At 42.2% G+C, this 26,323-nt stretch overlaps 1 protein-coding gene across 1 annotated transcript in view; it reads left to right on the top strand.

Annotated features, from left to right (window-relative positions):
* The window catches only part of FYB2 (FYN binding protein 2), a 58,294-nt gene that overhangs the window by 12,002 nt on the left and 19,969 nt on the right, over positions 1-26,323 (top strand). The window contains 8 exon segments of the mRNA XM_054720749.1: positions 6,941-6,949; positions 7,665-7,765; positions 10,633-10,667; positions 13,131-13,162; positions 15,686-15,788; positions 18,639-18,798; positions 25,896-26,010; positions 26,101-26,141. Of these exon segments, the coding sequence (XP_054576724.1) occupies positions 6,941-6,949; positions 7,665-7,765; positions 10,633-10,667; positions 13,131-13,162; positions 15,686-15,788; positions 18,639-18,798; positions 25,896-26,010; positions 26,101-26,141 (596 nt within the window).

The following is a 26,323-nucleotide window of genomic DNA, read 5'->3' as shown; positions in this document are numbered from 1 at the left end:
TCTTGAGTGGCTCCTCATAGGATGGGACGTGAAAGAGGGCCCCAAGATCCCAGTGTGCTCAACTGAATTGCTATAGGGCAAGAGTGAAGAGAGGGAATTTTTTTAAGCCTGTGCCTTATAAAGTTTTAGACCCAGAACATCCAGGTGGCACCAGCTTAAGCCACTTTAATAGCTTCTTATTACACTCAACCACTGAGCCAAGCCAGCTGGGCTTATCCCCTTCTAATTGGATTTCAGGGACACAGCAAGGTCACTGTTCGGCCTGCCTTTCACAAGGTAGGAGCAGTGGATTTACTTAGGATTTTTCTCTTCTTTCATGTTTTTAAGCATTATTCCTTTTAAAAAATCCCCTAAAGGTTCTGTTTATTGAGCACCTTCTATAGACAAAGACTTGTATCCCTTACTTAGGTCCACTCCTTCATTTTAAAACCCCCAACCACAGAGTGCTCTGTTCAAGGGGACCGCTGATTCAAATGCTGATCTCATCCAAACACCCTCATAGACACACCCAGAAATAACGTTCAACCTGGACACCTGTGGTCATATTGACACATGAAATTAACCTTTACAGTCATTCTAATTTTGTGGCCCTTTATTAATTAGGTTATAAAGTTATGAATTTTAGAAAAAACACTTTAGGGCCCAGAATTGAGCAACATTGGCAGCATTGTTTTTTCTTGTTTGTTTGTTGTTACAGAAGTCATTGTAGAAGTAGTAGGTTATGAAACATGTGGTGGTAGGGTTGGGCTTATACACACTTGTGTACTAGTAAATACACACATATTTGCGTACTATATATACAAATGCATATATTCATATGTTTCTGATATACGTTTATCATAGACATACATGTGTATTTTGTGTGAATGTATATCATATACTAGAGGCCCGATGCATGAAGATTCGTGCAAGAATGGGCCTTCCTTCCCCTGGCTGCTGGCACTGCCTTCACTCCAGCCCCGGAGCTGCCTTTCCACCTTCCCACACTGCCCAGAGGCCTGGAGTGGCTGAGGCGGTGTGGAATGCCTGCATCGTCGCCATGGCAACAACGCAAGCATCTCACCCCGTCCCTGGCCGCTTGGCACCTGCATATGCAAATTAACCCGCCATCTTTGTTCGGTTAATTTGCATACTCCTGATTGGCTGGTGGGTGTCTCGAAGGTACAGTCAATTTGCATATTTCTCTTTTATTAGTGTAGATAAGATCAATGCGCGAGCATAGATATGTGTGTGTGTTCTGTAAAAATTGAGAAAGTAGTAGAACTAGTGGTAGAGGTGATAGAAGTTCAAGTGGTGGAAGTGTGGAATGGTAGGCAGAGTGGTAGTGGTGGTAGTGGTAGCATTTACCTTATGTCAGTAAACACAGCATAATATATGTCCAGGAAGAAGAGACTTGGGCCCAATTACCCACCCAAGGTCACAGGTGAAGTTGAGATTCAGTCCCACATCTACCTTTCCAAAGCGTGTGTCCCCTTACCACCCTTCTGCCTGACTACTTCATTGATTCTTCATCTTTATCAAGCATCTAAAATGTAGAAGATGGAAGCTTTATTAGCTCTTGAGAGAAACACGTCCTTGGAATTATTTTGTGTATTTTTTGTGAACATAGTACAAATACATTTTCAGGTCGATTTTAGGTAGCATGTATGTAATTTTTTAAAGTTTAATCATCAATCATTTAATTCAGGAAAAAGGTTTCTTAGGGTGAAGGCTGGGGAGGAGAGTAGTCTTGTAAGAATTATTTATTGGAAATAGGAATTTGCCCAGTTTGGTACTTTGGGACATTGAGAAATCACATGGTCACATATTTCCTTGTCACCAAGAACCTGTAGAATACCACACAGAGCAACTCCTAGCTAAGCTACTCCTGGTCTCTTTGCCTCCAAAGTGTGTGGCCGGCCCATTGACATAAGAAGTGGAAGATGGTGGGTTTTCCACTTAGATCTACCTCCTAATGAAATAAGCACAGAAGTACAGCTATAGCAGGCTTTGCTGCTCAAGTCCCAATCTTCCTACTTAGTATAAGCTCTTTTGATTTTCCAGAACTTTTTTTTCAGTGAAACCTTTTGATGCAGTCTCATGCAAAGTGATCCAGAGGAAGATGAGAAAGGAAAAGTGCCTGTTGGTTGTTTCCCACATGTTAACTCAGTTATTCCTACAGTGACCCTATGAAGAAATTAAGGCCCTGAGAATCTAAATGACTGCTTAAGACCACACAGAGATGGATATGATGAATCTAAGTACAGTGCCTCACATATGGTAAACCCTCAGCAAACAGTAGCTGCTACTGGGATGGGTAATTTGTGTGTACCACTTCTCTAGAGTGAACAGCCTAAGACAGAGATTGGCAAATTATTCTCCAAAGGAGGGCTGTGTCCCAAGGGTAGACGTAGCAAATGCAAACAAGAATGAGAATAGGTCATGGGCCCATGCTTCAGCCAAAGAAAGCCAATTTGTTCAAAAATTTGTTTTGCAGATGGATCTCTAAGGGTCCAAGCCAATAGGAAAGCATCTGCTTGTGTAAATCATCTTTAACGCTCTCATCGCATTTACAGAACTGTTGTTTCTTCTTGAACACAGATACTGTTGACGAGATTTTCAAGAAACACTAATGTTTTATTATCTAGTACTTAAATTACCAGAGGTTTCCTGAAAGAAAATCAGAAAAGATATAAACCTGATACTATGCCAGTAATGAAAAGCACTTTCCAAAATGCAAACCCCAAACCTTTTTTTAAAGAACACTATAATTTCTGTCCTCCAGCATAATAATATTACTATCATACTTTTGTAGAAGGTCTATGTGAAGAGGGCAAATATTGCATTCAATATCGATAGCCTGCTTTTAAATCAGATTTTATTATTGCTGTTTTGTAGAGTAGAAAACTAAAGATTAAGGGATGTATCCAATATTTTATCATTAGAAAGTAGAAGAGCTGGGCTGACCCCAAGAGCCAAGTCTGTCTGTAATTCTATGTATGCTGCCTCCCAATGATGTCTACAGTTCTGGAGACAGACTATAGACTTAACAAATGTGGAAACAAAGAAATTGAAGCAGAGATATATTTAATTCATCGAGTTATTTCTTCCCTGCAACCCAAGTTCTTTCTATCGACCCACACTGCATTAAATCAAGGCAGATCTCAGGTCTGGTTTTAATGGACCAGAAAAAAAGATAAAAGACATTGTCAGGGAGCAAAAGGGTGGTTTAAATGTATCTATAGTATCTTTTTTCACCCTTCACATTAATCCTGACTCTGCCTTTCTGCTAAGACAGTGGATCTGAAGATGCCCTTTTTTTACATTTGAGTGAAATTCTTTCTGATCATCTGAAGTCGGGTGCTTATCCATTTCTGACAAAAGTAGTGCAAGAAATAGATTAAACATCTTCTTTTAGTTTTTCCACAAATTGTTTCTTATTAATAAAGTTAATTTACCATAAACCCAATGAGATTGTTAGGCCCCTGGAGCATGAGATACATGGGATAGTCTATATTTTAAGAAAATTTCTCTTGATTGTTTCATGCAGGGGGAGGGGAGCCAAAGAGTGAGGGGAGAAATTATGATGCCTTAGAGTTTATTATATTTTCTATTCATACATATTTAAAATATTACAGAGACCATGGGGGCGGGGAGGACCTGAAAATACCCAAAATGGCCAAACAAAAAAGAAAAAACAATTGGGTGAAATGTACTTAATATCCTATCTAATAAAAGAGTAATATGCAAATTGACGGTCACTCCAAGACACAAGATTGCCGCCCCCATGTGGCCAATGATGGCTGCCCCCATGTGGACACAAGATGGCCACCACAAGATGGCTGGCAGGGGAGGGCAGTTGTGGGCAGTTGGGGGTGACCAAGCCGGCAGAGGAGGGCAGTTGGGGGAGACCAGGCCTGCAGGGGAGGGCAGTTGTGGGGAACCAGGCCTGCAGGGGAGGGTAGTTGTGGTGGGAGGGACCAGGCCTGCAGTGGAGGACAGTTGGGGGGGACCCAGGCCTGCAGGGGAGGGCAGTTGGAGGGAACCAGGCCTGCAGGGGAGGGCAGTTTGGGGAGACCAGGCCTGTAGGGGAGGACAATTGGGGTGGGGGACCCAGGCCTGCAGGGGAGGGCAGTTGGGGGGGACCCAGGCCTACAGGGGAGAGCAGTTGGGGGGGAACCAGGCCAGCATTGGAGGGCAGTTGGGGTGGGGGGACCAGGCCTGCAGTGGAGGACAGTTGGGGGGACCCAGGCCTGCAGGGGAGGGCAGTTGGGGGGAACCAGGCCTGCAGGGGAGGGCAGTTTTGCTATTGTGACATTTTTGGAGGTTAATCTAGTTAAGAAAGTTTATCTACCTGGAATGCTTTCTTGCATTTTTTAAAATAATCCGAGTAGGTGTTTTGTTTTTTTCACTTTCATTGTTCCAGTATGATTACTTGCAATGACAGATTTTCTGATGTTAAGTCATCCTTGAAGTCTTGGGGAAATTTCAGTTGTTTTTATTACTGATTAGTTCATTTTTCTACTATTTTATTTGGGCTAAAATGTCTTATGCGAGAGTGGGCTGTATTTTTCTTTCACTGGTGATTTTGTGGTTTTCATATCAAAATTATTCTTTCACCTTAAAATGAGTAGCATAGCTTTTACCTTTTTTTTTTTTTGTTCTCTGAAACTAGTCATTAAACCTCGCCACAGGTGGGCAGAATGTGGAGGTGGGTAGGGGGGACTGTATGTGTGTGCACTGTTTATTCAAGCCCTTTTATGATTTATTGGCCTATCTTTCTATTTTTTCTTTAGTCACTGTGGTAATTTTATATTTCTCACTAAATTTACTGATTTTCTCTAGACTTTCAAACTTACTGGCAGAGAACTGATCATAACATCTTTATAGATTTCTGAAAACCTGAAGCTATCCCCAGTTTTGTCCTCTTTTTTTTACCTCTATTCTGTGATTGTGTGTGTGTGTGTCTCATTTTCTTGAACAGTCATGCTAAAGTATGGTCTACTATTAATAAACTTACCTAAGCTTTCTTTTTGGTTAGTATTTGGTTTGACTCTCTTTCCCATTCATCAATGCCAGCACTTTGGCTTGTCTGTTGCTTTGTAGCAGCATTAGCTGGATTTTTAAGACATCAAGTCAGATAATCTATATTTTATTGGAATAGGTTCATCTCTGCATTTTTATGATTCTTGATCTATTTGGACTATTTCCCATTATATTTCATGTTTTAAATTTATTATGAAATTTCTTTACTTGTATTTTTTTCTTCCTTTTCTGCCTTCTTAAACATTTAAGCTTTCTTATTGCTATTTTACTTCTACCAGTTGAGAAGTTAAATATTCTATTTCAATCTTTTTTAGTGATTATAGTTAAATTTAGACATCTACAATTAAGTCTGATGTTAGTCGAAATCTCTACCCTGCTCCTAAACAATATAAAGACCTGAGAATAATTCCCATAGCCTTCTCTCACCATTATATTATTATTTAACTAGTAGCCCGGTGCATGAAATTTGTGCACAGGGGAAAGGAGGATGGGAAAGGGTGGCCCTCAGCCCGGCCTGCACCCTCTCCAATCTGGGACCCCTCAAGGGATAACCAGCAGTCGGACATCCCTCTCACAATCCAGAACTGCTAGCTCCTAACTGCTCGCCTGCCTGCCTGATTGTCCCCTAACTTCTTCTGCCTGCCAGCCTGATTGTCCCTAACTGCTCCCCTGCTGGATTGATTGCCCCTAACCACCTCTGCTTTGGCCCCACATTTGGGACCCAGGATTCCCTCCTCCAGCCGACCACAGGCACCCGGGATCCAGGCTTCCCTCCCTCTGGTCAGCCATAGGCACCCAGGCGGCTTCTTCGTCTTCCAGGCCACACCCAGCCTCAGGTGCTGGGGCCCAGTTTCTCCATCTCCCCCAGGATGTGGTGCAGCCAGCTTCTGCGGCTGTCTGTGGCCTGGGATCATGGGGCAGGCGGCTTCTTGGTCTCCCTGGCTGCAGCCAGCCTCAGGCACTGGCGCCAAAATTCTCTGACCCCCACAGGCCTGGAGCGGTGGGGGGTGGGGCTGCCGCCATGTTTTTAGGTTAATTTGCATACTCACTCTGATTGGCTGGTAGCGTAGCAGAGTGACGGTAATTTGCATGTTTCTCTTTTATTAGTCTAGATATTTTAATTCCATTTTATTCTTTTTAAAAATATGTTTTTATTGAATTTTAGAGAGATAGGAGGAACGAGAGAGAGAGAGAGAGAGAGAGAGAGAGAGAGAGAGAGAGAGAGAGAGAAACATTGGTCGCTGCCTCCTGCATGGCTCCCACCAGAGATTCAAGGCCACAACCTGGGCATGTGCCCTGACCAGGAATCAAACCAGTGACCTCTGGGTACATGGGTCAGTGCTCAACTACCCACACTGGCTGGGCCATTTTATTCTTAATAAACACTGCCTTTATAATTATTCAAAGTGTATGTATACATTTTGGGGGATACTGTGTGTGTGTGTGTGTGTGTGTGTGTGTGTGTGTGTATTGAACCTTCTCATTCTATCCTCCCTACTGTTAACTTTTCCTTTAATATTTTTCATCTCTTAATCTCTCTGTGCTACCTTCTGGGTAACTTCCTCAGATTTAACTAGTTCACCAATTCTCTTTTGCTGCACCCAATCTACTTTTCAACCTATACATTAAAATTTTTCTTTTAAGAACTATATTTATTATTTCTATAACTTCTTTATCCTGTTGCCTACTCCACGTTTTTTCACACCCTCTAGTGGCTTTTGTTCCTCACTTTATTTCTTTGAACACATAAAATTTATTTATTTTAAAGTCACATTCATGTCATTCTGTTATTTAATTCTCCCGAGTGATATCTTCCGACTATCTATGTTTGTTCTTTTCCTGGTGGGGTGTGCAGTTGTGACTATAAGCTTGTTTATAGTGGGGACTATTTCTTTAGAAACCATAGGTATCCAAGGATATGGAAGTATGTTTATGGAGTAATTTCAGAGTTGCTTTAGCAGAGGGGAGGGTTGGGTTTCAAGCACCGTTTTGACTTTGCATCTTGGAACTACACAGACAGTCTACATCTGGAACCCACGCCTGTGTAAGGTTCTGGTATCTCATGGAGACTCTCTCTTAGCTCTAATGGCCATTGTCAGGCAGCAGTCTTCCAGCTCAGAACCTAGGAGAGTGCACCAATAGTTTTAGAACTTCTTTTGCAGATGGGGTGGAATTTTGTGACTCTGGACTTCATGCTGATGGCTCAGTTTCAGCTTCCCATTCAGATGAGGCCTGTTTCTCAGATGTAACTTCCAACTCAGACCTTAGGTCCCCAGTCGACCAGTCGCTCAGATCTTTGTTTATTTGGTTCCCATTTGCCTCTGAGTCCCTTGGTTAGAGTTCTCATTTACATCTTTAATTTTGAGTTTCCTCTCAATGTCTGGCACCTAAAGATTTTTACCTTACTGATTTCTAGATGAGTTAGGTGTTCTTTGTATAAATCTTAGTATTGTAATAATTTTATCCAGAATTCCTATGTCTTTAGAACAGGGACGGTGTGCCTTCCATGTCTGCTCAGGTTACCATATTGGCCAGACATACTTATATTATTCTAATGAGGAAAAAATACAAAAATGTTTTACAATATGTTTAAAGAAACATTTTATTTTAACTAACCTTCTTTTCTCCATGCTTCTCAGTGCTGAATTTGAAGAACCACATAATTATGAGACAATAATTTCATATCTGAGACACTCTGGCAACTCCATTAACCTGCGCACCGCAAAAGAAATTGCTGGTTGTAAGTCTGCTAAGCCAATTAATATTGTAACCCCGTGTGGAATGAAAATGTGTCAAAAATGGTATTTTCCCTCAGCTGACTATGAAGTTAAACATCCACAGTCATGCTGCTTTACCATCTAATTCCCCCTCCTTTGTCTAGTCTCTTATAAATATAAATATAAATATAAATATAAATATAAATATAAATATAAATATAAATATAAATATAAATACATCCAGTTGAGCATGCGTGCTATCTCAGGACTCAGTGCTGCCCTCTCTCTGCCCTCCTCTGGTCTTTCCTTCACTGATCTACTTAGATGCTTTGCCTTTTGTCACTATGTGGGAGGGAAAGATCAAGATATGGCAATTCATTTTTCTTCCTTGTCCTCCTATACAAACTTCATCTCTCTTCTTGCAATGTATTTCTTGAAGTCCTGGAAGCTCCGTGTATGGAGAAGGAGATAACAGACCATGGGAATTAGGTCCCTGTGTTTAGCCTGGATAGGAGCATAGGATACATTTAATGGCTCTGACCAATCATTCAGAGTTACGTCTTCCTGCCTCTGGTATGCTGAAAAAGCTCAGAACTTTATGTGAAAAAATAGACCCTTTCAGGGAAGAAGATGAAGAAACAGGGACTTATAGCATTTCCACAAGTTTCTATGTTTCTGTTCTGCCTGTAGGATCAGTCAATTCTCTATGAAAGATGTACATGTTGGTGCCAGAATAAACACTAGCATTTACTGACCTTGTGTGATGGGTCCCAGTTCTGCGTTAGGTCTTCTGTGTACATCCTGCTGATAGGGTGATTTTAACCCACGTTGAAAGACAGGAAACTCAACGTCAGAGATTGAGTAACCAAAGTCACATAAGGGCTATGTAGTAGAGCTATAATGTGAAATGGGCTCAGACTGCCTCTGAGGTCCACGCTCTTCCCACCACTTTATGTTGCTTCTCCTTCAAGAAGGTTTTCATTCTACCCTCTGATAGTTGTCCTCTTCTCCCGGCTGGGATGCTGCTGTTCAGTGGAGAGGGTTATCTAACTCAGCATGAAATGTGAGCAAGGACTCCAGTGCTGTGTGTTCCTAGTCCCTTCCTGACCCTCTGGGGTACAGCCCATTGAACTTTACATTCCTATCCCGGGAGCAAGTTTTGATGGTAAGACTTTGTTTAAACTTTGTTTTAAAAGCAGCATTAAGCCGAAACCGGTTTGGCTCAGTGGATAGAGCGTCGGCCTGCGGACTCAAGGGTCCCAGGTTCGATCCCGGTCAAGGGCATGTACCTTGGTTGCGGGCACATCCCCAGTAGGGGGTGTGCAAGAGGCAGCTGATCGATGTTTCTCTCTCATCGATGTTTCTGGCTCTCTATCCCTCTCTCTTCCTCTCTGTAAAAAATCAATAAAATATATTTAAAAAAAAAACAGCATTAAATTATGAATTTGTTTTTAACTGTGCATGCATTACCCTTTTTGGGGAATCAACTACAGTCCTCCACTCTACCAGCCAGGCTATGGAAGGGACTGTATCACCCTTTTTTATTGGCCTTGTCAAGTAAGGTGTCTCTGAGCCTTGGTTGCCCCATATCTAAGACAGAATTATAATATCTCCCCCACCCAATGCCAAGGAGAAGCAAAGAGACCATGATTTGTTAATTCTCTAAATAAATATATATGGCAAATAAAATGGAGGAAGAAAATATATTTTTTAAATTGGAAAAAAATATCCATACTTTGAAGGATAAGGCCATCTGTGTCATAAGCGATCATTTTAAATGTATTAATAGCTAAACAAAGTTTTTAAAGCAAGTAATAGCAGAATGTTCGATTCAAAAACCAGTAAAAATAACAGTGTACAATTACCCAAGTTGACTTACATATTACTAATCATCCACCCAGAATTTTAGGTGTGTCAACAATCACATGTGGGTAGTCCCTACAGAAAACGTAGGGTTTCCTTTAAGAATGGGTTGTATGTTTAGAATAATTACGGCTTAGGAATGCAACATGATGTTTGGTCAGTTTTTCTAAACTAAAGCTTAGGACTCTAGCAGAGAGAGGAAAAAAACAGGGAGGGGAGATCCTACTCATTATGCACTCATTAACAGTAAGGGAAAACTTTTATAGATAACTTTTAAGCAAGGAAACATCAAACTAGCAACTTTGTCAAAAAACATCACTTTCTATACAATGGTGACCTGCTAGGTACATGAAGTTTCTTACATCAACTCCTTTAATCTTCCCATTATCTCTGTATGGCAGATACCAACTGACCCCATTTCACAGATGAGTAAGCTGAGGTTCAAAGAAATGAAGTAATGTGTTTGCAATCACACAGGTAGTATCAGGACTGGGTTTTGAACCCTAATTCTTGCCACTACTCATGTTTGTTAGGTTGGCATCATGTCATTAAATAATATCCACAGAACTATTGAAAAAAATCAAAAGGTCTTCAAGCCTGAGTTGGTGGTACGACTACTCTTTAGCAATCATTCTGTTGAAATGGGATGTAAACTGTTTCTGACTTTTTCCCCCCTTTCCTTTTCCTTTCAAGTTTGTCTTCTGAGTGCTACCACTCAATTTCAGTGATTTCTCTTAATCATAGGGAAGGAATGTATTTACCCAAACAGGAAACTCAAAAATTGTTTCAAATGTTTTCCTTGACTATACATTCCATCCTGGAAATCCTCACGAAATTAAAACTGTGGTCACTGACCCAGAACCTCCCAAACCACCTTGACAAAGCCTCACAGAGATCCATGTGAAGGTGGAAAACCCTGAACTCTGTGGTCTTGTGGTCTTGCATAATTGATTTCACACTGGGTATTGTACGAAACCAGTACTATAAGGAACTGCCTTGAAATAATTCTTTTTCACCTTTATTTTAGCAACTTATGAAGTTGGAATTGAAGAACTCCAAAAGGTATTGTTTCCTCTCTTCTTTATTTTAAATATATCTATTTTTATTGATTTCAGAAAGGAAGGGAGAGGAGAGAGAGAGAGAGAATTGCTGATTGGCTACCTCCTGCACACCCCCACTGGGAATCGAGCCCACAACCCGGACATGTGCCCTGACCAGGAATCAAACTGTGACTTCCTGATTCATAGGTTGACACTCAAACACTCAGTCACGCCGACCGGGCACTTCCTTTCTTCTTACAACTTTCTAACTAAAACAGTGTGCAGAGGTGATTCCGAAGTAGTTTCGATTAGGAGGGAGAAAAGGTCCTTGTTGTCAGTTTTCCCGTGATGTCTGAGGCTCTCAGACTCCAGCTGATAAGGTTCTGAAGCCTGAGCCCCAGTGTCAGAGACAGAAGATGTGTGATGGAATGGGAAACGCTGATCCTCATCCACTCCCAGCCCCTCATCTTTGGTGCCCAGCACCACTGGCTTTTACTAACTGTCTCTTCGTGGGGAAGATATCTTTGGCACGAGACAAATTTGCACATCCCAGGCTTTCACAGACTGCCCAAACCTCGAAGGCACATCCTCTGGCCTCCTGGCAGGCACAGCACCAGATGACTCCTTGGAGGCAGTGTAGCAACTTGATTAGGGCCCAAGCACCATCCCTGGCCTCCATCCCAGCTGCTGGCTGTGCAGCCTGAGCCTCCATTTCCTCACCTGTAGAACAGAGGTAACAGATACCCACCTCTGGGATCGTTGTGAGAATGACTATAAGGTAAATTCAGATACACAGTTTAAGAGCCAGTGCCTGGAGTCTGGTCCATGCATATGATCTCTCCCAGCTCCCATTGTGTCTTCTGTAAAATGGTGTGTTCTCCAAGAGGGCAGGGAGTGCGTGCCTGTGGTTACCACACCTGCAGTGGCAGATGTCAGTGCAGAAGGGGCCCAGTACATGTCTCACTGAAATGCTGCGAGAACTAAGTGAGACAGAGGAGGTAAGCACCCAGCACTGCAGCTGGCACACAGTAGGCACTCACCTAACGCTGTGACTGGGTCCATCAGGGTTCTACTCTTTTCTCACTGGGTACCATTAGTCTAGAGCCTTTTAACTTTCTGCACCAGTTTCTGGGCTTACTGGAAAGGACTGCTGATCTGTGGCTGGAAAACTCTAGGTGATTATTATTCCTACTAGCGAGTGCAGAAGCATTCTAGTAAAATGCTTCCCTTACCTGGCAACGTGGGCAAATAATCAGCTTCTCTGTGCAGTGCGCTCTCCAAAGGACCAAATTGTTTCCCTCGCAAAATAAAGCAGCGTGAACGTATTCTTCATTTTAAACTAAAACTTTCAGCCTTCAGACATGTTTATGGTCATCTTAGGATTTTCTCTCCTGGTGGCTGGAAACTGCTGTCACCCTTTCCTGGTGACGGGAGTGCAGGGGGCTGAATGGGTACAGTCCACGCTCCTCCTTGAGAGACGCTCTTGGGCCCCTGCAGGTGCGCAGACCGGTTGCCATCACACAAACCACCACAAGTCTGTGCTGTCATCGTTTTCTGACAATTGTCATTTCTTTCTACTCTCACTATCTCCGTGTCTATCAGTGAGTCCCTCGTGTGCTCTGGCGGGTATGGACCAGGTCTGTGTGTGCCAGGCACTGGTGCGTACATAGTAGGACTTCATCCACAGCATCACTGGTGAGCGGGTACACTGCTTCCACTCTACAGGTGAGAACTCGGGGCCCAGAGGGGCAGAGATCTGAGATGAGGTCCGTCTCCCTGGTCCTACCAGTGCTGCCATCTGAGTGGCTAGATGATACAGGAAAGAGAAACCAGTGGGCCCTGAATGGAGGCCCGGGCATGCTGAGCTGCTGGGCCTGGACTATGTGGCAGCATTTTGGATGCTGAGATAGTCTCTGTTTTCTTCAGGTTCTTGGCTAGATTCCAAATATAGAATGGCACCAGCGCTGTGATGAGTAAATACATGAGGGGCTGTGTTGTCATCAGTGGGACATAGTTTTAATGGAGTCAAACCCAGACCATGGGAGAGCTGAATTTGGGTAACTGGGTGCGTGATCAGCACGGGAGAATTCCCAGCATGACCTGCACACTCACCAATTTGTCCACTGAAATACTGTATTGCTCAAATATTACAAATTTGTACTTCTTCATATGACTTAAAAGCTTTCTATTCTACAGATGCATTCCTGGAAAGGTATGCAGCAAACTGTTTATTTTTCTAAGTGAAATTATACATTCCCGCTGGCGCATGCTGTCACTTCAGAAATGCTTGTTTTCTTTTCGGGTTGACCTTCAGCTCCACTGGGAACAGTTCGTGGAAGTTTCTGTTGTCAGTGTCTGCATTTGCTTGTGCCGAGATCTCACCCACCTCTCCTTGCAGTCTGGTCTCTAATGATCTGTAACCAAGCAGAGACCTGGTTGGTGAGGGTAGGTTTATGAAAATGACCATTTTCCTCTTTACTTTCAGCCTTGGAAGAGTTTTCTCCACCAACAACAAAGGTGAGTTTTATCTTCAAAAGGAAAGGGAGTAATCCAGCCCCTGATGACTGAACTAGTGTCCCCGATGGCACAGCTCTGATTCCAGTGCCTGACCTGGCTCAGCACCCCTGGGCCTGGCCAGGCACCTGGTGCAGAGAAGGTGCTCAGGGACCCGTTCCTCTCACCTTGCTCCAGCCCACGCTGCTCTCACTCAGTAAACACGTACTGAGTCCCCAGCACATGGGAGCCATTTTCGAGCCACTGGGACTTTAGCAGTTACGGAGGTCTCGCCACTCTCCTCAGAGACTCTTGGATTAGACGAAGTGTCACACAGTCCAGCAGGCATGGAACTATCACGGGAATCCCCAAGAACTTAACATTTCCAAAGTGCACCATGCTGTCTCAAGTCCCTTTGCCTTTGCCCATTTAATTAACTCGCACCAACTTAATGATCTGGCAAGCCCCTACTGACCATCAAATGTCCCTCCTACAAGAAGCCTTCCTTGATTCCCCTCCTCCAGGGAGTGGTAACAGTCCCCTCCCTGTGGCACCACTGTAAGGTACACATGAGTTCGCACTAGTGTCACTGTGTATTCTGTTTGTTAGCATGCCTGTTGATTCTCACCCTCCTGCCCACCCTCTTGCTGTGAGCTCCTTGTGAACAAGGCCCATGTTTCCTTGTTCTTGGTATTCCTGGCCCAGCTCAGTTTGAACAAGACACATTTCAAGTGTTCAATAGCCACATGCGGACTGTGGCCACTCTATTGGATGGTGCGAATTTAGGCTTTATCTGATAGGTCAGGGAGAACCATGAAAGAGTTTCAAAGCAGAGATAATGCACCCTCTCCCCCACAATATTATTCCTGTAAGTCACAATATTAAATGTGTGGAAACTCCTGGACAAGGCCTGGGGGGTAGGAAGGTGGATTACAAAGCACATATATGTCAATAAGGCAGGTAAATGCTTTAGAGCAGGGGTGGGGGGGGGGGGGGAACGTCCGGCCCGAGGGCCGTATGAGGCCCCCAAAATCATTTGATCTGGCCCTGCCAAGACATTAGAAGTGACTTACTTAAGTGTTTGACCAAATATGGCAGGCTAATTTTTAAGTTGATAATTTTGTATGGCCCGTGAATGATGATATAAATATCTAAATGGCCCTTGGCAGAAAAAAAGGTTCCACACCCCTGCTTTAGAGGAAATATCAGTAATTGCAATGGGAACAAAAGAACTAGGTGATTCTAACTCAGCATATGCTTTGATGAAGAAGAGGGCATGCTATAAACAATGTGAGGTTTTCAACACTTTTATCACATTTCATTCTTATGGCAACCATGGAGATTGGCATTGTGACCTTTCATTTATACATGAGAAAATTTGATTTTTAGGAAGGTTAATCTTAGACTTTTAGAAAGAGGAACAGTGGGGATTAGAACCCAGTCCTCATTTCACAGTCCCTGTTCATCACAGGAAAACCAGTAAATGCTTCAATGGTGGACAAGAGTGCTCAGTAATTAGATGAATGAATGAAACTCCTTAAAACTCTTTCCCTCCCTCGTCTTTCAGAACAGCACTCTCTTCTGGTGTTTCTCCCTTCTTCATGCCCACCTCTTCTTTCATTGGAGGGCCCTTCTTTCTCTGCCTTCCATCGAAACATGGTTGTAGAACCATCTAGTTCATGATAAGGCCAGAAACGGAACTTCTCACGTGGATGCTGACGCTCCCCAGCATTCTGTCCTTGGTCCTGTTTCTCATTCACTCTCTGCCTTGAACCTATCCTCCTCCAGGGCAGCTGGCAGCTGCTCTCTACATACTGGTGCGCAGCAGTCCTTCATGTCATTGGGAACACTGTGCCCTGCTCTTGCTACCCTGGGTCACACAGCACCAGTGGGGAGTGATTAAGAGAGTTCTGCCTCTTTGTAACTTGATTTTTAGGTAGTTGACAAGGCAAAGCAGAGGAATTGGAGACATTATAATACGAGATGGAAGGACAGAGTGTTGCAGATAAGGCATGACTGCTGGAGAGAATCAGGGTTAGATCCCAGAGGTAATTTGACTTGGACAAACTAAGAAGGGTGCTGTGTGTTTCAGCAATAGAAGATGTGGGGGGGGGGGGGGTCTGACAAAGGAAATGAAAGTAAAAAGGAAGAGTTGCTCAAAGTAGCATGGTAGGTTGCGGGGATTGTCAGAGTCTAGACTAGAACAAAAGTGCAGGATGGAGCAGAGGGAGATGGGATGGAAAGAAAAGTAGGGGCCAGACCACTGTGTAACTTATGTTTAATCCTACAGGCAATGGGAGTTATTAGGCAATTTTGAGCAGGAATTTACTCTGGCATTGAACGGAGCAGACAGAAACTCAGAGAAACTGTCTATGGTTGGCCTGATCCTGGTCCCCTTCACCTTAAAAAAAAAAAAAAATGAAGAAGAGGAATTGACATCTGTTTGAATTCATTTTTCCCATTTATTTTCTTTAGGATTGATTGGTACACTATTATCTAGACACTCTAAACTTCACTTTTTTTCCTGGGTATCTCTTCACATTTCAGCCCTCAATGTGAAGATCAAGATAAAAAAATAAAGGAAAAAGAGCCACATGAAGTGGAACCTCAGAAAACAGAAAAGGATCTACATCCAGACCTTATTTGCAAGGTATCTGTGTTCCAGGGCTCTAGCCCAACAGTACACTACAGCTGTGTCATATGATCCATCCACGGGGTGACTTTTTAGAGAGTGAGGCATGCAGGTCTCAGAGTCAGAAGATGCAGTGGGTTTTGAAGGCATTTTACCTAAGATAGGAACATGACAGCAACACTGAGCTCCAGCTTGGAATTTTCCACTGAGTAGCCCCATGCAGGCCTTTGCAGTAGGGTGGGGCTGGTGTGAGTTCAGCAAGGCACCCAGTGGGCAAGACACAGACGCTCAGGTGCCAACCGTGCACTTGCACATGCCTGGAGGGAGGATTCTGTGCTCTTTGTCTCTAAGCTCTGTCATCTCATCTGTAAAATGAGACTATCATCACCATCCCCATTCCTACGCTCAGTCATGATAAGATGAAAGAATGTTCATGGAAGTGCTTTGTAAGCCATAAGCTACCATAAAAATGAAATGTATTATTGTTGTCTATTGATTGATTGGTTGGTTGATAGTTTATTAATACTAAATACTTTATATGTGTGTGTATTGATATCCAGTTGACAGTACTCCCTCTAAAGCAGTGTGATTGGAGGCTTAAAACAATAGATTCCACCAGGGCTACTACTAATGCTTAAAAAATTCTAGATACCTGTATAATATCTACCTGTATAGAAACCTTATAATATCAAATTGTCTCAGCTTCTTCTGCAGGGATTGGATATATCAGCTTGTTGGTGGTGTTAGCCTGAGCTAATGTGTCGGCCTAGGATAAGGCTGGACCAGGTTGGGTGTTTACAGAGTATCACAAAGCAGTATAATTCAGAGAATTATGAAAGACAGAAACCAGCCTGGCCAGTATGGTTCAGTGGTTGAGCACATGCTCAGGTTGTGGGCACATGTTTGGGTTGTGGGCTCAATCCCCAGTAGGAGGTGTGCAGGAGGCAGCCAATCAATGATTCTCTCTCATTATTGATGTTTCTCTCCCTCTCCCTTCCTCTCTGAAATCAATAAAAACATATTTTTAAAAAGAGAAAGACAGGAATCAAAGCCAGAGAAGCAGCACTGTATGTTAAGGCAGGAGGGCAAGGGCAGGGGCAGGGCCAGGGCCATAAATGAGGGATGAGGTCAGAGATCAGGAAAGCATTAATCAGGAGCTTGTGAGAAAGGCAGTAGAGGAGCCTGGTTACGGTGTATTGACCATTAAAGAGCAAAAGCAGGATGTGTTCTCAGTGCTGGGCATGTGACAGGAGCCAGGTATGGGGTTGGACATATTCCTACATTCATTGAGTAGATTTGAGTTTTGGATATTATTAGAAGTTATTTGGAATGTGTTAGACAAATGTGGTGGGAAGTCTAGCTGGGCAGTGCTCTTTGGAGTCAAATACAAACTATAAGTCAGTAGATACATAATCCACTGTGATTCAAACTGACTCTAGGGCACAATCCCAAGGACAGGCCCTACGAGAATCCATGCACTACTTTATATGGGCTACACTGTGAGAAGGCAGCCACCATACCCATGTGAAACATTGACTTCCCTACTTCCTTCACTTTTCCCATTTAAAAACTCATTCTTGGATATATGACTAAAAAGAATGCCCCTCCTAACACTGTCCTCTTAGTTTGCTCAGATCCCACCAAGAACTCGGGGAAATTCCATGCCTTTTATCTGTTGGTTACTTTAGCTTTTTTTACGTACTTTCAAAGATATCCTCATAGTCAACCCTCATGTCCACTGTGGTCAGAAGGATAGTAATCCCTCCTCCTGTGTCATGTGATCATTAGAAAACACTTAGATGGCCAGAAATGTTCGGATTCTCCTCTGTCTCCAGTGTCTCTTCCCCCAATCTATCCAGATCTTTCTGGAATGAAAATATGAACAGGTTTATTTCCTGCCTGGTACCCTGTCACTGTGAGATGAAGCCCACACACTTCCTCAGATGCAAAACCCTTCCCAACTCAGCCCCATTCTATCTTGTCTTTTTAGTCTCATTTCCTGTCTTCAAAGCTTCCCTTATCAGTAGCCTCCATACTATCCTCACAGGACACTAAATACCACATGCATTTACTCATTCTGATTTATATTCCAGGTGGATCCTTTAGCCCCTCGATCAATCTCTTACTAATATTTTAAAACACAGTTTAATAAAACCTGCTTTTGAAGTCTTCCCCAACCCTGTCTCTTAAAACCAAGAGATTTTACCTCCTCCTCCTCTCTGTTTCATCTCAGTGAGCAATATTGTTGTGAAAAGCTTGCCACATTATACCTTAATTATTTGTATGTATTGTTTCCATTCATATAAACTACTGTGTAGGTAGCACCTCTCCATTTCCAAAGGATAACGTGTTGTCTCAACTTCAGTAAGTGTTCAACAAACGCTGGAAAGAGTTAGGTAGGAATGGAAGAATGGTGGGTAAAAAGATGAAATTTCAGGTGAAAGGAACCAAGTATTCCTTAGTGATCAAGAGCACAGGGCTATAGGGTCAAGTCCTGCCTCTGTATATTACTAGCTGTGTGACCAGATGTCAGTTATTTAACGTTCCAAACTCTTTATCCAGAGCACTAAGGATATTTCCCCAGTGGGGTGTCATGAAGATTAAGTGAGATTAAATCTATAAGAACCTGCCTCTGGTCAGTGCTCCATTCTATCCTGCTGGCCTCCTGTGACGAGCATCCGTTGGGCATTCAGAGGTGAACAAAAGACACAGTATGAGTCCTCATGAAATTCAGAGTCTAGTAAGACAGAGTTAAATAAAATAATAATTAAGTGCTGTCTATGAGGAATTAATAAATAGCATGAGCAATCAGAGAACTAAACAGGTAAGTCAAAGCCCTTCAGTACTCTCCCTGTTGTATGTGTTTAGGTGGGTTCCTATGAAGAGACGCATGGAAAAGTCCCAATGATGAAAGTTCAGAGACATATGAAGAGCCCGCTGGCCAGAGAGCAGGATGCTGTGATTGACAGCATCCAGACAGAGGCCTGTCCCCAGGACCCAAAGCTGGCCAGGCACTCCCAAGGCCAATGTAAGTTGCATTTCTTCCTGGTTCTCTTCACTATTATGATATTACTAGAGGCCCAGTGTGCAAAATCGCATGAGACCCAGAGTTTCACCCGCCACTGCCACGTGACCCATCAACACACCTCCTGGTGACCGATCGTTTGGTCGTTACGGCGTTATGGCATTACATCCACTGGCCTTTTATATATTAGATTTTAAAATGGTGCATTGCCAAGATTTTAATTGATTTTCTAAATTTTTATTGAACATCTTTTATGTATCAATTAACTTGCCCTAGTGAGGCAGCTGAGCAGTAGTGGAAAGAGCACTGGACTTAGAGGCAGAAGACCTGAGTTCAGTTTAGACGCTAATACTTATTAGCCATGGGGTAAGTAACTTCATATTCCTACAGCTGGGTTTCTTATAAAAAAAGATCATAATGTGGGCCTCACAAGGGTTTTTTGAAGGATAAATTGAAAAGTATGCCACGTAATAGGTACTCAGCAAATGTTTGTTCCTTCTTTTTAATCTACCAGATCCTAATGGGTTTGTTTTTGTAGGCCCAAGTAATTGACACACTGATGCTATAGTATGATATCATTACTTTAGGCTGCATTTTTCCTTTATGCTAGTTAAGACATTTGATTATAAGTAACAGTAACCAAATCATACTATCTTAAGCAAAAAAAAAAAAAAAAGGCAAAGAAAGAGAGGCTCACCTAGCAGAAAGTCTGGGAAGGGCTGGATCCAGGGACACAAGCAATACTACAAGGGCTCAGTATTGCTCCTGGCTTTGCTCCCTCTGGGTCACTCCCCTTTTGGACAAATCCTACTCCTGTGGAGGCAAGATGGCATCTAGCAGTGAAATGGTCATATTCTCAACAGTTTTAAGCAAAGGCCCAGCTCTGAATCTTACAGTCTCTGTTTAAGCCACATGCCATCCCTAAACTAGTCCTTATAAATGGGGAATCTGATGCTCTGGTTGATCCAGCTAGGTCATAAACTCACCCCTGGAGCTGGGAGTAGAATCAGATCTAGCAAAACTACCTAACGCCAGGTTGCTAGATTTCCCAAGGAAAATAAGAGGGCCATTAATCAGAAAAGAAAAAATAAAAGTAGACACTGGATAGACAAAGAAAACAGGTGTCCACTCCAGCCCAATAAGCCATAGCAAACCACTGATATTTCAAAAAGTGTGAGAATCAGAGTTGTAAGAAGAATAAATTTGTAATGATCATGAGATAGACTCAAGGACCCCAGGCTAGCAGGTCTCATCCCTGCCACACACCTTCCCTGCACACCCCCTGCTCTATGCTCAGCTTACGGGCTAAGTGCTCCTGTAACTTTGCTCGATCTCTTTCCTCTGTCTGAAATGCCTTTCTGCTCATTCTCTGCCTGCTGATGTGCTGTGAATCCTTTCAGGTCTGTGTCAAAAGTCACTTCTGAGGCCTCGCTCGCCTCAGTCCATCTCTGCTTTCCCATGCTCCGGGGACCACAATTCCTCTCACCTGTTTCCATGACACTTCACAACTGAATGACCACGTTTCCATGTTAGGCTTTAGAGCTGAGCATTTCTCTACCCAGGACCACTATATACAAATCCTGTAACCTTGGGAAATTTACTTACATGTGCAAATGCGGCGGCTACTACTTATTTCCCAGTGTTGTTTTGTCACTGCATCTAAAGTGGCTGGTTCCTATGCTAAATAACTGTTAGTTCTCTTCATTTATTTTCATTTCTGGAAGACCATATTATGCTTACATTACAATTCATCGTGTACATGTGTCCCTGCCATGGTGTACTGTGAGCACATTGAAAATCAGAGACCATTGGGTATTTTTCTCTGTATCTCCGTAACGTGGCAGTGAGCTGCCTAACAAAAACTGTGGTAAGTAAAGGAAAGAATAAATCAAACTTTAGTTTCTGACAATATAGTAGATGAGATAATATGACTGTCCTGACAGAAACAAGAATTTTTTTTAATTTATGGAAGTATCACAGAACTGATATAAAAAGAAAGCATCTACACACCTGCAGCAACAGGACTCCTGGGAAGTGAGTGAGTGCCAAGCTACTTTTGCCCTGAGGGTTTTTACTGAGCTCTGAGTCCCCTGAGCTCCTGTTCTGACTGCACGGCATGCAGAGTACAGGGGCTGCACCCCAGGGCCTGCCCAGAGTGAGTTTATAATAGGAGACTTCTGTATAAAGTCGGGACCCCAAAGGATTACATCCACCCTTTAAGGATAAGCAAGACTGTGCCTATAGATAACATGACTGTGTTGTGTACTTATAAATGTGTTACAATGGTAGCTCTCATGTGTTCTTACCACAATGAAAGAATTTTTCATTTAAAAAAGATATGGTGGGGGAGACATATCTGATGAGGTGAATGAGAAAGCACAGAGGTAGCATTAATTTAAAAATCATGCCTTAAGGTGTGAAATGATAGAATTATTTAGAGTATAGGGGGAAAGTGGAAGAGAGGAAAATAAGTTGAAGTGAATAAAAGAGTTAAATGAGAGCCCTAAATATGAGGCTAAAAGCGCTTTTCATACAATTACATGATGTCCAGGGAGAGTCCCTATAAGTTCGGGGATTATGCCATGATGAAAACAGCTGGAAAAAAAATTTTCTGATTAATCCAAACATTCTGCTAAAGCACAAAGGGGGCTGCTGAACCCATTAATAAGTTTTTGCAATTCTTATTATGAGCAGCACAAAATGCTTAGGTGAGGAGAGTAGGTATGAAACAGAAAAGTTTGAAAAAAATACAAGTGTTTTTTAATATTCCTATTCAAGTAAGCCTCTTTTGAAAAAAGGTATTTCTCCTCTGATTGAAAAAAATAAAAAAGAATTTCTAAAGTATGTACTTCAGGCAGAAGGAAAATAATCCCACATAGAGAATTCTGGATGCAAGAAAGAAAGCTGAGCAAAAGTATTTACCAAATAAAACAATATTAGTGCCAATATTGACATTAATAGCACATACATTGGTAGGGTGATCAAAGTTGAAACCTTCTAAGGTTTTTGATTGAGAGTAACAATATTAATTCACTTTAGCCTTAAAAGAGTTAGAATAGCTAGGATACAGCCATCAAAAAATAACAAAGAATAAAAGACATACAGAGTAGGAGATACTTGATTTAGAACAAAGGACTAAATCAAAGGACTCATATTTGAAATATATATATATACACACACACACACACACACACACACACACACAGACTGAGTGGCCAGATTATTATGATCTCTGAATGTGTAATAATCTGGCCACTCAGTGTATATCCTATATAATAAAAGGCTAATATGCAAATTGTCCCCTCGACCATGAGTTCGACCAGCAGTTCTATTTATAGAACTCATATAAATATTTTTGTATACAGAAAATATAAAATGGAAATATTTTATATTTCTATAAACATCCTGTATCCAGAATATATAAAATAGAAATCAATCAGGAAAAAAAAAGATATTTGGAGAAATTGGGAAAATTCTCTAAATATCTCTGGTGAAGAGACACTTCACCAAAGAGGTTATCCAAAAGGCAAGTATACTATATACAGCTGTTCAAGCCTCAGGGAAATGCAAATAAAACCTACAATACGATAACACTACATGCCCAGCAAAATAGTTAAAATTTAAAAAGACTATATCAAGTATTAGTGAAGTTGTGGAACAACCTGAACTCTCCTCTGCTGCTGAGATCGTAAACTGGAATAATCACATTGGAAAACTGTTCAGCAGTGTCTGTTAAAGTCCAATATATGTATATCCTATGATCTAACAATTCCATACCTATTCTTATACCCTATAGACATATGTTTACCAAGACATATACAGCATATTCATAGAACTTCTTTATAATAGCCTTACACTGGAAACCGTTCATATGTCCATCAAAAGTAGAATAGAAAAGTAAATTATAATATATTCACACAATGGAATAGTTATAGGAATGAACAAATTACAACTATACCCAACAATATAGATGACTCTCACAAACATAATATTTAATGAAATGTGACACACCAAAGAGGACATTTGAAGTGATTCCATTAATATAAAGTTCAAAATATGCAGTATTCACCTCTGGTATTAGAAATGAGGAGAATGGTTCCCTTGTGGGAGGGAATAGTGACTAGAAGAGAGCACAAGAAGGCATTGTGGGACACGGGCACTATGGCTTTTTTATTTGTTTGTTTTATGTGTGGTGAATACATGAATAAATTCAATTTGGGACAATTTGTTGAGCTTATGATTTGTGCCCTTTCCTGTATATTATACTTTAATTAAATTTTAAAACATGGTAGGGTACCTGTTAAAAGATAGGCATAACACACATATCTTCCAAACAAAACAAAAAAAAAAGGAAAGAAATAATTTAGAATGAAGAAAAGAAAAGAAATCTCAACCAAGAAAGAGGAAAATGAGGGGAGGGGGAGGGAAATAGAACAAATATAAGGTATGTAATAAGATAGTAGATATAAACTTATATATATAAAAGCCTAAGCGACCATTACAACTGGTGGACTGAACCACCGGTTGACCGGTTGCTATGACACGCACTAACCACCAGGGGGCTGATGCTCAATGCAGGAGCTGCCCCCTGGTGGTCAGTGCGCTCCCACAGCCAACCTCCTGTGGCCCTTCCCCCCGGCTGGCTGGGTAGTCAGTGTGCTCCCACAGTCAACCTCCCGTGGCTGGCCAACCTCCCACAGTCCCTCCCCCCAGCCTGCAGGCCCTGATCACCCCAATCTACTGTCAGCCAGGCTGAGGGACCCCACCCGTGCACAAATTCGTGCACTGGGCCTCTAGTTTTAAAATACTGACAGACACTATAAATTTAATACATAAATGTCTCTTGTTAGAAGATATATGCATTGAAGCTATTCATTTTATTTTTTTAATTTGAGCACCTTTTATGTGCCAGCACTGTTCTAGGAGCTGAGGATATAACAGTACACAAAACAGACAAATATTCCCATCTTCATGGAGGTTACATTCTTAGCAGAGGAGACAGATAATATATAAACAATAAAATAGCCACTGTGTAGAACGGTAGTAAACATAATGGGGAAGAGGGGAATAAAGCAAGGAAAGAGAATTAGGGAGGCTGGTGGAAGTATTAGAAGTTGTAATTTTTCAAGTGCTCATGGACAACCTCAAAGACCTTTAAGGAGATGAGGAAGTGAGCCGTATGTGTCCCTAGGGTAAAAATGTTCTGGTGAGAGGGGGAAAGTAGCGGTACTACTCTGAGGCAGAAGCCATTAGCTGTGTTGGTGTCAAGAGGCCAGTATGAACAGCAGAGTGACTGAAGGAGTGTGGAGTTAGAGATGAGGACAGAGATAACAAGGGACTTTTCCAGACTATTGCAAGAACCTTGGCATTCACTCTAAATGAGATTTTGAAAAAAACAATGGAAGGTTTAGAGCACACGAATGAAGTTATCATACTTGTATCTTAAAGAACCATCCTGGCGCCGAGACCGGTTTGGCTCAGTGGATAGAGCGTCGGCCTGCGGACTGAAAGGTCCCAGGTTCGATTCCGGTCAAGGGCATGTACCTTGGTTGCGGGCACATCCCCAGTAGGGGGTGTGCAAGAGGCAGCTCGTCGATGTTTCTCTCTCATCGATGTTTCTAACTCTCTATCCCTCTCTCTTCCTCACTATAATAAATCAATAAAATATATTTAAAAAAAAAAAAAAAGAACCATCCTGGCTTCTGTCTTGAAAACAGAAGGTAGGATAAATCAGGGGACCTGTCAGGAATTTGTTGTAATAAGTAAGCTAATAAATAACGGTAGCTTGGAGTAGGGTGCCATAGCAGAATCGCTGAGGTGTGTTTAGATTCAGGATATAACGCGAAAGTAGAGCTGTGGGTTGGAAGTGGGATATGAGGCTGTGTGCAAGGGTTTGGACCAGAGCAAAAGGTAGGATGGAATTTCCACTTTTTATTGAGTTGGGGCAGATTGCAGACAGAGCAGATTTGCAGAGAGAAGTCATGAGTTTGGTTTTGGAACGCAATATGTTTAGACAAGCAAATGGAAATGGTGTATCTAGATAGAGTATCTAGCATTCATCAGAGATGTCTAAGTTAGAGCTGTAACTTTGGGAGTTGTCTGTGTCTGAAAATGAAGTCACAAACATTTACATTTGCCTCTGCCAAAAGGAAGAATTAAGAAAGAAGAAAAAAAATGTCCAAACTAAGAATTAAGCAACTTTGTGTTCAGCATCTTTGTTTTGTTTTGGAGAGATTCACTGCTAACTCCTTAAGAAAAAGCAAGACCTTATGCCTCTGGGAGCTGACCTCATTGAGATAGTTTGGGGCCTGTGTGCTAACTGACTTCTTGTCAGAGGACAAAATCTTGTTACTGGGTTCATTTAATTAATAGACACAACTCAATTTGCTTATTGTTTATTTTGCAGATATATTACTACTTAATTCTGATTAATAGTTGAAAATGGTTCTAAATCACCCATACTCTAAATATTAACCTATGCCAGCTGATAAAAAGGAGTAAGTTTTATGGTTATGGCAAAATTACAGCTCTGTTAAATAAACCACCTGCATTTAACAGGCCAGCTACTTGTGCAAACACCCCAGTACATTGTTCCACCTGGCAGACCATCTTCTGGCTGATTCCAACATTAATGAATATTAAATGTTGACATGCATTTAGTCAACTTGTCTAAGAAATTTTACTTTAAGGGGAAAAAATGTACAAAAGTGGATAAGCTCCTTTAGGTGGAGGAAGGAGCCCCAGGGACATACCCTAGAGGACTTCCGTCTTTGAGGTCAGAGATTAGAGCAAGAACCATCAAAGAAGAGGGAGGAGTTGCTGGTTCACTAGGGGACTAGCCTCCTTCATAGAAATGCATCAATCCTTGCCACAATCAGGTAAGAGTAGGTGCTATTGATCATTATCCCAACTTTAGAGACTCATAGCTGAGCTTCTGCAAGGAGAAGTGGTTTACAAAGGGTCATAGACACCAAGATGGTAAACCAATTTTAGTTCACGCAATCTGCCTTCTCCTATTCTTGCCTCCATTGCCAGTGAGGGGTGTGAGTGCATTTATCATAGTGCTCGTTCTTCAGGGGTTTCTCTCTTTTTCCTTACAGGTGGTTATGTGGAGGCCTTGGAGTTGACTAAAGAAGCACCCAGTCAAGGGGCCTTTAGGCCACATTCCATCTCAGAAGAGACCTATGATGATGTTGAGTACCCTGGGAGAAAGGAGTAAGTGCACCTCAGTCCCTCAGCAGTGTGGTGAGATTTTAAAGGCTCCACAGGACAGATGAATGGTCTTTGTTTCTTTTCTCCCCACAGATCAAAGTCGGACTTCTCCAACTCATTTGCCTCAGATAGTGGTAAGTAAGGAAGACATTTCTGAAACTGCCAGTAGCAACTGCTGAGTTCTCAGTGGCTGATTAATGATAACTTACCTTTTGTTTATATTTTAATAACTAGAGGCCTGGTGCACGAAATTCGTGCACGGGGGGTGGGGGGGGCCCTCAGCCCAGCCTGCACCCTCTCCAATCTGGGACTCCTT

This window comes from Eptesicus fuscus, chromosome 9 (genome assembly GCF_027574615.1).
Source record: "Eptesicus fuscus isolate TK198812 chromosome 9, DD_ASM_mEF_20220401, whole genome shotgun sequence".
Classification (NCBI taxonomy): Eukaryota; Metazoa; Chordata; class Mammalia; order Chiroptera; family Vespertilionidae; genus Eptesicus; species Eptesicus fuscus.
The sequence above is the reverse complement of the archived record's forward strand: the minus strand, read 5'-3'. Positions and strand labels throughout refer to the sequence as shown.